Source organism: Manacus candei, unplaced genomic scaffold (genome assembly GCF_025592945.1).
Source record: "Manacus candei isolate 608988 ecotype Guabito, Panama unplaced genomic scaffold, ASM2559294v1 h1tg000053l, whole genome shotgun sequence".
NCBI classification, from domain to species: domain Eukaryota; kingdom Metazoa; phylum Chordata; class Aves; order Passeriformes; family Pipridae; genus Manacus; species Manacus candei.
In genome coordinates, this window is record NW_026138101.1 from 2,427,144 (window position 1) to 2,438,383 (window position 11,240).

General features: G+C 47.3%; 1 protein-coding gene and 1 long non-coding RNA gene across 2 annotated transcripts in view; both read right to left on the minus strand.

The window, feature by feature from the left end:
- The window catches only part of CDYL2 (chromodomain Y like 2), a 57,896-nt gene extending 52,616 nt beyond the window's left edge, over positions 1-5,280 (minus strand). The window contains exon 1 of the mRNA XM_051801762.1: positions 4,869-5,280. Coding sequence (XP_051657722.1) covers positions 4,869-4,892 — 24 coding nt within the window. The 5' untranslated portion in view covers positions 4,893-5,280. The remainder of the gene's footprint in view (positions 1-4,868) is intronic.
- LOC127477473 (uncharacterized) lies at positions 1,932-4,696 on the minus strand. Its single transcript, XR_007906971.1, has 2 exons — positions 4,494-4,696; positions 1,932-2,498 (listed from the first exon to the last, which is right to left on the minus strand). It is a non-coding gene; the product is annotated as an uncharacterized LOC127477473 (long non-coding RNA).
- Positions 5,281-11,240: the final 5,960 nt, after the last annotated feature.

Below are 11,240 nucleotides of genomic sequence, written 5' to 3' on the forward strand. Positions count from 1 at the left end.
AGATCCTACTTGGAGCCACTGTTCTCTGCTTGTGGAATCAGTCTTGTTCCTTCACCATGGAACAGTTATATCAATGAAGAGCTTGATTTGAGACATATTAATAATTTACTTAAATACACCATCTTCTTGCAAGTCACCTCTGTCTTAGAAAATACACGCTGAAATGATTTAAAAAACACATTTCTGCTTTTCATTTCAATCAGCAGATTTAAGTCTCTATCTCTGCTAAAAAGTGACTCCATTGACAGAGATGCAAGATGGAAAGCCACAATGCTCCAAAACTTGCAGTTGCTCACTTTGTAAAGCAAAGATGCTTTTCTAAACCCTGCATCTGCAATCCAAACCTTGCATCCAAAAGCTCAACCCTGTTCTCTCCCACTTGTACGTCTCCACATGTCATGAGGCTTCAGCAGCCCAAACAGTGCCATTATTATCTTCAAGTTTTGACTTTGCTGGTACCTGAGTGCAGGTATAAATGGGAGATGTTGCAATTATCTGGAAGTACATTATCTTTCTGCTGGATCAGGTGAGCTGAAATAAACTGCAGCTTGTTCTTACAGTGCTGCATAAACAGGCTAAGATTGGATTGAAACCTGTCACTGTGGTGGACAAGCTCCTGTCCTTGGGTGTTGTATCATTTCAGTGAGAAGATACCAGTTTTTAAATTGACACTTTTTCACTTTAAAGCAAACACCACTGGGTTTATTATTGTGATCCAGAAACACATGCATGTGACAGTCCCCTTCAGAGATTCAGCTATAATCTTTAGATCACTTACCAAAGGTGTGGTAACACAATCTGACACAAGGTAAAATATGACTTCAGATTTCAACATCATCACCCCTGAAAGTCTAAGTGTGTTCATTGGATACAAGCCCCCAAAATATTATATTAAAAAAAAGTCAGCTTGAGGAGCATCTCTATGATACTGATCACTCATCAATAAAGGGGGGGGTTATTGCAGTAAACAGGATGTTCTGGGCTAGGAAAAATAAAGTTAGGTGCACTGTTCCTATGGAGTTTTTCCCCCTCTAAAGCCATCTCATGGACTTGTAATACCAGAGTCTCTGTGAGAAAACTGTCAAGGTTTAGATAATGTAACAACTAAATTGTACATGGAAAATACAAAATGTTATTTCAAGGTACTGAGAACTTTAATGTGAATCAACAAACTTGGTATTTAAGAGTAAATACATTTCCCTTTCTGTTGGTTACCAAACTGAACGAGGATCTCCTATCAATGCATCCAACAGTGTATGTGAATCACAAGGCTGCCTTGCTGAAGGCCACTGTGAATACCCTTTTGTCAGTCCTTTATTTTCAGACTGTTATTCCTAAGGAACTCGCATCATAGGTCTTTAATATTTAACAGGTCACCTCTTATAAGGAAAAGCAAGGAAAAAAAAAAAGGGAGTATTCCATGACACTTTCACCCACTCATAAAAGCTTGGAGTCATAAGCACATGGAAGTCAAGCAAAGCCAAACCAGCATTTCATGTAGCCTGAGAATTACACTAAAGCATACACAGCATTCCTTACTCTTAAAGGGAAAAAATGTACTTTGAAAACGTCAAAACTAACACCTACATCCCACCATATAATGGAATAACTTGCTTTTGCTGTAAAGTGTCTTGGTTCTAATACACAGCTCTAGAACTGAACTACCAGTAAACACAGAACTCCCAAGGGGTGTTCTCTTGCTTGCAGAATAAATCAGTACCTGTTTCACAGTCCAAACCCAAATGTAACAGGGTTTTTTTCAGGTAATTAGAATGCCATTTCTAAACAGAAAAAGGCACCTAGTCAAACAAACACTGAGGTTGTTTTGCCTGTGATCTTATTTTGCTTCATTATAAAGACAGTAATTGAATTTCTCTCTAAGTTTAAAAGGTTGAAAAGCCTTTTAAAATAACATGACAGTAGAAAATGAATTGACTGACAAGATAAATATGCACATCTATTTCCAAAACTTAAAAAATTATAAAAGTTTCTTGAGTGCCACCAAAATATGAGAGGCTTGTATAGGTAATATACACACTGTACTCCTTCATGTGCTTTATCATAGCTCCTAGATCGTGACTGGCTTTAACAAAAATGATTTTGCAGCCAGGATTAAATACCTCAAATTGCAGAGTTAATTATTGTCTTATTTGCTGAAGTTCAGTAAGAATCCTTGAAGGACTTGGATATTTCTAAGGAGTCAAAATGGAATCAGGAGTGCAAAATATCTTTGGAATTGTCGCAATAAGACCCAAATTATTTATTTCCACCCACAGCCCCAAATTATTTCAAGGTAAACTCCTGGAACTGTTTGATGGTCATCCTGTGATCCACGTAATGTTCTACTAGTTCAGGAGGGCAGAGAAGAATGATGTGTCCAAGCAAGAACTTGGACTGCTCTGAAGGCACAAAGCTCTTCATCTCATGTGCAACCTGGTGTGGGACATCCCAGCTCTAAGAGCTTCCTTCCAATAAATCCCCTTGATGCAGTTGGTTTTCTGGGAAGGGAAGAAGCAGGGAGGCAAAGCTGAGTCGATTTTTAAATGAAGCCACTACCAAGTGCTATCCATTAGACCTACAAACTCTTCAGCTTTCTAGACATTTCTTCCGAGCTCTGTCATGGAGAACTTCACCGTGAAGATGCAGAATGCAGATGGATTGACAGCCAAAGCCCCACATGTACTTTCTCCCACATGTCCAACCCGTAGATGAAGATTTTACACCGTGAGCAGTTGAGAAGGTCATATTCCAAACACCTCACATGACAAGGAATGAACAGCCACACTTCTCACCTGTTCTGGTGGAGACAAGTCTTCAAGCAAAAGTAGCTCAAATGGAGTAACAAAGAAAGGAAGTGATTCAGAGGCTTGGAACCACAGGACCAACAATTCACATCCATCCACGCAAACGCCGGCAAAATGACTGGGCCTGACACTGCCTGCAAACTGGGCTGTGTGTTCCCTCACACAACTCCTCCACACCAGGTTACTCCTCGAGCAGCCTCTCTGGGATGCCACACAGTGGTACTCAGTGCACAGCCCACGACCAACGGCCAAACGTCACCGTCTTGTGACGCAAAGATCAGAAACAGCCGAATTTTTTAACGACGAGTCAGAGCTAAACCAGCATGGCCACCATTAGTCTGAGACATACCAGCTTTATTTCCTTCTAGAACTAATTGAAACATCTGAAGAAAACTCGGACAACACCAGGCAAAGATCCTCCATGCATCCCAGAAACTACTCACACTAAAGTTGTGTCACTAACTTTTTTGTGTCTAAGTTGTTCTTCACAGAACTCCCACTGGCTATTCCAGAGTCACAACAGCAACACAGGTGACATGCAGTATCCTTAAAATTACAAAGTTAAATGGCAGATAGCACAAAAAGGAGAGAAAAAACACCAATGGTACTATTCAGATCATCATGTACTTCCAATAATTTAACACCCTGGAGGAGAGCTGAAGTGCTGTTCACTTCAGAGGAGGTCTGTGTCACACACAGCAAAATACAGCCCTAGTAGAGCAAAGTCATCCCTTAACTATGACCTCTGTCAAAGACTTTGAAAGACAATGAAAGTAAAAACTGCCTACGTGAAACCTCTCAGATCCTCGACGTCTTGCTCCTGAGACCCTACAGCTGATCATCAAGATCATCAAACGTGGAGTAAGTCCAACCAAGTCCAACCAACCACAGCAGCAGCTCCACACCCAAGCACACCCTGATGGTTGAGCAGTGCCTATCATTGGCACACAGCTCCAACTGGAAGGTGATGGTTTCAGTCCTAGCCCTTAAACTCTGCTCTCCAGAGAACCACAACACAAACAGCCATTTCACCAGGAAACACCAGGAGCCTGAGGAGGTGCTCCAGACCAAGAAGTGTAGGACATCCAGTCACGTTTGGTGTCTATCATCTAAAGACTTCCACCCTGGTTCCACTTACTGGAACAGGATATTTCAAACCACCAGGTCCAGTCTGCCTTATTTTTAATTTCAGCTTTCTCCCTTCTTCTTCTTCTTCTTCTCTGGCATGGCAAGAGTGGCTAGACCCGTTCTCAGTTGGGGCATTACAACTGGGCGCCAGCGGTCAAAATTCGTCAGGGTCTCCGGCCCCTCGTCCCCTCCCTGTCCCGAGCCGGAGGAGCCGGGCTGCCGATGGTGCCCCGGCGCTGTGGCCGCGGCCGGGGGGCAGCGCCCGGCGGGCTGGGCTGGGGGGCCCGGGGGCCGCCGCCCGCCCCTCCCGCAGCCCGGGCCGCCCGGAGCGGGGCCCCCGCCAAACTTTGCGGCCCGCGGGGAGCCCGGGCCCGGCCCGGCCGCCGCCCCCGCCACCCCCGCAGCACCCCGGGCAGGAGGTGAAGCAACCTGGCGCCGGCTCCTGCACTTTGCACAGCGGGCGCAGAGCCGCCTCCATCCCTGCGCCTCCCGGCAGCGCTAAGGCGCATTTTTTCGCACTAATCTGCACATTCAGCACGTCCAGAGCGCCTATGACTTTACCTGGACTTTCTCCACTCTCCGGGCTCATCACACCGCGATCGCCTCCCCATCCTACCGCTAACTCTCGCTCTCCTTCACTCCTTCCTCCTTCCCTCTTGCAAGGCCTGCTAAGATCAAGCCCGATGGAAAGTAGAGAGAGAAAGAGAAAGAGAGAGGCAGCGGGAAGGGAGGGGAGCCGCTCCATCCCTCCCTGCCCCCCCCGGGCACACACGCCAGCCCTTTTCCCCCCACCCCAGCCCTTCCCTCGGCGATTTCCTCCGCTCTTCTGCAACTACGAGGGCTCGGCGGAGCGGCTCCGAACGCGCCCCCGCTGCCCCCGGCGGCGCCCCGGCCGGCGCCCCCCCCGCCGCCCGCCCGCCCCGCGGCCCCCGCTACCTCGTAAAGGTCCCCCGAAGCCATGCTGGGGTGCGGGACCGGGCTCCTCCGCGCCGTCTCCCTCTCTCCACCTCTCCCGCTCCCCCACTCGCTCTCTCTGTTGAGTAAACTGTGTTTTGCAGAATGACAGGCTTTGGGGCTGGCTGTGCGCAGAATCAGAGGCGAGGAGAGCGGAGAGGCAGGCGGCGGGGCTGGCGTAACCAGCAGCAGCAGCAGCAGCAGCAGCAGCTCGGGCGCACAGCGCCGGGAGCCGCGTCTCCCCCGCGGCGGCGGGGCCGGCGCCCCCCGCCCTCCCCTCACACCCCGCCCGCCGCCGCCGCCTCCCGCCCCGGGCGGGGACCGGGACCGGGACGGCTCCCCCTCTGCGCCCTCCCTCCGGCAGGGAAAGTCCCCGGGCCGCTCTGACGGCGGCCTCCTCTGCCCCCCCCCCGCCTTCTTCCCCTCCGCCCCCCCGCCTCAAAACTCTTTCCGCGGCCAACATAAATAAATAAAAAATTATAATTTAAAAAGAATAAAAAATAGAGGGGCGGGGGGAGCGTCCGGGGGGGCGAGGAGCGGGCGCTTGTCGGGGAGGGCCGCGCCGCCCGCCCAAGGTCACCACGGGGAGAGCCGGGCGCGGGGCCTCGGGCGGCCCTGCCGGCACCTTCCCGCCCCCTCGGCGCCGCACGGCCGCCCCACCCGGCCCGGCCGTCGCCGAAGGGACGGCGGGGCCGGGAGCCCCCCGAGGAGGGGCGGCCCGGGGAGGGGCGGCAGCTCTCGCCCCCCGCTGGGCACAGCGGTGCCTCTCCCGCGCCCCCTCAGCCATTTTGCGGGTTCTCCCGCCCGCCCCGGCTGATGGAAAGCACAGGCCGCCCGCCACCTGCCCCCCACGTGGAGGCGGCGGCCGGCGGTTCGAAGCGGCTGAGGGACGTCGGGTGGCGCGAAGCCATCGGCCATCGACACTTTGGGGCCGTCCGGGTCATTTGTCTGAGGGAAAACACTGCCCCACGGCCACCGGCTCCTCGCGGCGCAGTGCGGCGCTCCCCGCGCTGAGGGTGCTGAGCGGGCCGGGCTGTACCTGGACCCACCCCCGGCCCTCGTCAGCCATCACCGCAGAGCTCAGAGCTCCCGGTGAGGAGCTTGGCTTGTCTTACACCAACTCCATGTGTGTTGTGAGTCTGGACATATCCCGGAACCATCTGGATGCGATCCTGTGCTTGAGCGGGGAGGCGGGACCGGATGACCCGCTGTGGTCCCTTCCGACCTGCCCGGTTCTGTGCTTCTGTGAAGAACAACAAGCTCATGGTGAGGGAAGCCCTGCTTTTCGTCAGTGATGGAGTCTTCAGGAGGCAGGGACTGCTGTGTGGCAAAGAGCCCTGAGCATCATGCCCTGGGCACCGTGAAGCCAAGGGCTGTTCCCTGTGGAGGCTCATGAACATCGGGTCGTGTTCCTTCAGCTTCACACTGTGCTGAGTGTGTTTCTCCAGGTAAAGGTTGAGCATCATCTCGATATTTTATTTATTGATAGGAAAGCACGCCATGAGGGTGTACTCTAAGCAGCCCTTCACACCTTGGCTCCATAGCCAGCCTGCTCTAGTTGTCTCTGGATTTTGGCCTCGTGTTCTCAGCCCACAGCAGACCTGTGGTAGCCATTCCCTGGAGCCTTGGGAGCACTGGTGGATGCTCCATGCTCTGGTTTTGCCATAGTCGTGGCTTTTGTTCGTCTTCATTCTGTTGGCATTTTTCATCTCTGGATTTCGGTCCTTTGCACGCTGCTGCACTCCATGTGAATATGGGAATTGGCACTGCCCAGTCTGTTCCCTGAGCACAGGTTGGAGGTGGTTATTGAGGATGATAAGGTAAGCCTCGACATGGTTAATAAATGTCGCTGTTATGGAGTGCTGAAATATTTCTGAAATTTCATTTCTCACCAGAAATCCTGGTGTGGTTCTAGTGGGGTGAAGCCAAAGACTCTTCTGGCTGAGAGGTTTCCTGTGTAAAATATCAATACTGGGTATTTTGAACGTTGTCACTTTTTATCATGAAAGTAGGAAATCACACATGCACATCCAGCTCTTGGTTGACCCCATCTCCTGAACTGTGAATATTACCTCTGGTGATTATGAACTTGCCAGCTAACCAGCTTAGTATTGACTTAGAATTCAATAAAAACTATCTAATGATAGTTTGGAGCTCGAAGATGTTTATGGTTTGTGTGGTCTGCAGGGGGGTGTGATAATGTTGAACTCTTAAGGACAAGCCACATAAAACATAACTAGTTGCTTGTCTTGACTGTGGTAACTGGAGGGTTGTTCTCTGCTTTCTGATTTGCCAGGAATATTTGGATTGTTGGGATTTGACATTTGAAGAGTAAAATGTTGAAAAGATTAAGAAATACTGTAAACTACCCCTGCCTAGTAATTCCAATAATTAGTGCAGCAAATACTTCTTAATTGCCAAGCAATGCATTACTTCATAATCACACCCCATGGTTTCTTCTTGATAAATCAATTATTTTGTCTTATTGTAAAGTGACTTCTATTGTTTATGGTAGTGATTCAGCTCATTGAGCAAAACATAAGAATACATCCATCCATAAGTAGATATTTTAATACATTTCTCTTCAAAGTTTGCTTTATTACAACTACATTTTGCTGCTTTCCACAGCAGTAAACAAAATGGCAGTGGGAGCCAGTGAGTCATTTTTCAGATGCATCCTGAAATATTCCTTCTCCGAAACTGTTGGCTGTCTTTGTAGTCTCAACTCTCTCCAAAGGTGTCTTGAATGAATTAAAAAAAGTCCCTTCCCAAGCTGTAGAAGAATATTCATCTTTTATTTCGAGACAGGTCTAATAATCAGACTGTTCTTTCTGGGCTTCACTGTTCCTCTGCTCCCAGGCAGCTGAACTGAGACCAACTCACCCTGCACCACATTGGGAGAAATCTCCATGACCCGGTCCTGTGTTTGAAGCAATTGCATTTACATTGTGCAGTGTTTAGATCACTGTTACATTGTCAATACTGTTGCTGCAAGATTTACAAGCCAAACAAATTGGAGCTTGGAAGTTTTGAAAGGATGAATGCTTTAGTGAATACTTTGAAGAGGGGAAACATCTTTTTCCTGATTACTCACTCCTCGTTTTGGAGCGCACAGTCCCTTGGGATTCGGTGGTGTGTGAGTCAACAGTGAGGAGCAGAAAGAGGACTTCTGCCATTGTCAGACCCAGAAAACGTTGATTGTGGTTTCAGTGTATTTCCCTGTCATTTAGCAGAAAACAAAGTTTTAAATTTTAAAAAATTCAAGTGACCTTCATTTGCTCAGCAGGTCTTTATTGTTTTCTAGACGGGGCATGTGGTATCCCTCTGAGTCTTGTGGAGAAAAATAGACATACTTGAACTTATTATCATTTTTTTTAGGGTTTCTGATAATAGGTTTTCTGGAAATACGTATTTCCCAATTTTATTTGCCTTTAAATGGAAATATCTGTACTCTGAAATGAAATTGCAACAAAATCCAGATTGTTGATCAAATTGCAAACTCTGAATGTTTTCCCTAAATATGTGATTATTCATTACTCTTATTGTTTCACTGCCTTCTCCTGTTTCCCATCCCAGGAGAGCAGTGCAGGCAAGGGAGGCATTCCAAGTGTGAGACGTCACGCTCCGGCACTTCTTTGGGTTTGGTGGATGCTCTGGTTTCCACTACTTTAATTACAGGAATTATCTCTCATTCTGAATAAACTTAAAAACAAAAGTGTTCTGTTTCAGAAAGCAAAAGCGCTGTTGGCATGGCTGGGCCATCGATTGGGGATTGATTGTTTAGTCAATCAGTGCAGGGCTGTACAAACAGTGTGGGCACTGCACAGCCCAGGAGCCACTTCCCCCAAGGAGGGGATTTGCAGCTGGCAACAGGGTTTGGGAAATGTCACCCTGAGGGGTGGTGGTGTCTCCTGAGGAGGAAGCAGAATGATGGGAAGGAATAATCTGGTAAATGAAGAAATGGAGAGGCTTCCTGTGCCAGGGTGCTTAGGACAAGAGGGCACGGTCTTAAGCTCTGCCAGGAGAGGTTTAGGCTGGATATTAGGAAGAAGTTTTTTATGGAGAGAGTAATCAGACACTGTGATGGGCTGGGAGGGGGTGGAGTCACTGTCCCTGGAGGTGTTTAAGATGAGACTGGATGTGGCATCAGTGCCATGGGCTGGGAACCACGGCGGGGTTGGATCAAGGGTTGGACTGGATGATCTCGGAGATATTTTCCAACCCGGTTGATTCTGTGATTCTAAGGTATGAAAATTAAATGAGAGCAGGGTGAAAACAAGGCATGAGTGAAGGACAAGGAACCAAAGGTGAATGCAAGGAGGAAGCTTTGGCTGTGTGAGGAAATGGGGGAGGCAAAGGGAATATTTTAGCAGCAGCAACTGCAGGAAAAGCAGGGAATAAGGTAGTAAGATGTCTGTTGCCAACCTGAGAAGGGAGGATGACCAGAACGTGGAAAAAGTCAGTGAGGGTGAAAATGAAAGAAGGAGTTTTAGTGAGTTCATAGAAGAGGAGATGACAGGAAATGGTGAGTGGCTACAGCAGGAAGAGGAGAGTCACTTGTAACTCCACTATTCTGCTGATAGACAGGATCATGGATTTCCAGGGCTTGGTACCAGGATGGCTCCATACTCCCCTGTTAGGTCTGAGGGAGCGCTGGGATACCCCAGGAAGCTTGTCACAAAATTGATCCATGAGGTGAGGTCAAAGAGGAGCTGCAGAACAAGAGGAGGATGTCCTTGACATACACACAAAATCTGAAAATTAGAGACAAGATGAACGTGAGCAAAATAGGAAGGCACCATGTCTTTTTTAATAACTGATTTACATTATTTTGTGACAAGAAGAAGATTTGGGCAAAGCCCAGTGTACTTTGCCCTGTGCCACGTTGTCTTTGAAAGCAAACAAGTGGTTGGGATCATTTGATTCTGGTGCTAAATTAATTGACCGACTCCAAACCCTTCTTTGGATCTTATAACATGCAATTACTTGTCATCCAGAGGAAGCATTGGAAATGCCACAGTGTAAGGAAACAAACAGTAATATATAGAAAACAAAGCAATGCTTATTTGTTGTGGTACAGAATATGCCATGGAACAGAACTCTTCTGGGGTTGACAGTGTATTTTAATGGCTGCTGTTCTGAAAACTGACTTTTCTTCTTATGACTTTATGACTCTGTTCCGTTCTATTAAATATGGCCAATGTAGTTTTGCCTTATTTTGGGAAGGGGAAAAAAGAGACTTTGCCCAAGGATAAAATTAAGATGGCTTTGTCTTTCTCTGAGCACATTGAGTACCTCCCAATGACACCAAAATAACATCTTTCCACGTTCTGCTCCCTCTTGTTTGCAAATGCTATTTTTCCCACCTGACATGTTGTAATAGGTTATAGGAAGGTGCCAAAACATTCCTGTTGGATGATTTGGTAACTTTCTAACTAGATCATGTAGAAGTCAATCTCAAATGGGAACTCTTGTGTATGCTGAGCTTTCAGAATTGCTGGCTCAACAGTGGAATTTCAACAGATTTAGGAAATCACGATGTGCATCAATGAGGAGCAAATGGCACACGTTGCTTTCCTATATTCCTGTATTTCCTGAACATCAGGGAAGAGTCCAGTATTAGAGACTTTGGTTTATGGCCTTATTTTTTTGTGTGAGTAGAAATAGAAGTGTGAAGTGGAGGTCAAGTGCTTTCTTCTGTTAAAGAACAGATGATGGTGTATAAACACCCAGGAATGTTATAAGTTGTAATGGAACATGGGATTTGAAATTGCCAACTTGAAAGTGCCAAGTGGAGGAATTTGGGATGTGTTTTATTAGTATTATCTGGGCAAGATTCGTAAGAATAGTCACAAAGAATCTATAAATAGCAAGATGATAGAAAACAGTATAAGATTTGTCTGTTCTCTTAGGGGAAGACACCTGACATGTTCAGTGTGGTTTACACACAGAGTACATGTGATATTGAGGGTGATCACAGTGTAATACAGCACACTGGGAAGCTAATTTTTTAAGCTGATTTTTCTCCCTGAAACTTTTGCTCTATAAAAATTGCACTGGACAAACGATATCTAACACACAAACATGCAGGGGGTTAATGCCTGGGTGTACAAAGTGTGTATGTGAAGCAATCCTGTGTTTTGTGATTTTTAATCATGGACTCAACCTGGATCTCTGTATTCACACTCACCAACCCCCTGTGTGCAGCTGGGCTGCTCATGAGGGTTACCCAAGGAAAGGAATATCACTGATGGTAGTAAAAATAACTCTGGAACTGTGCAAGGCCACATAACATTTCAGGAAACTAAAAGAATTATTCCTTACTGATGAGAAAAACCATGGAACTGGATCCAT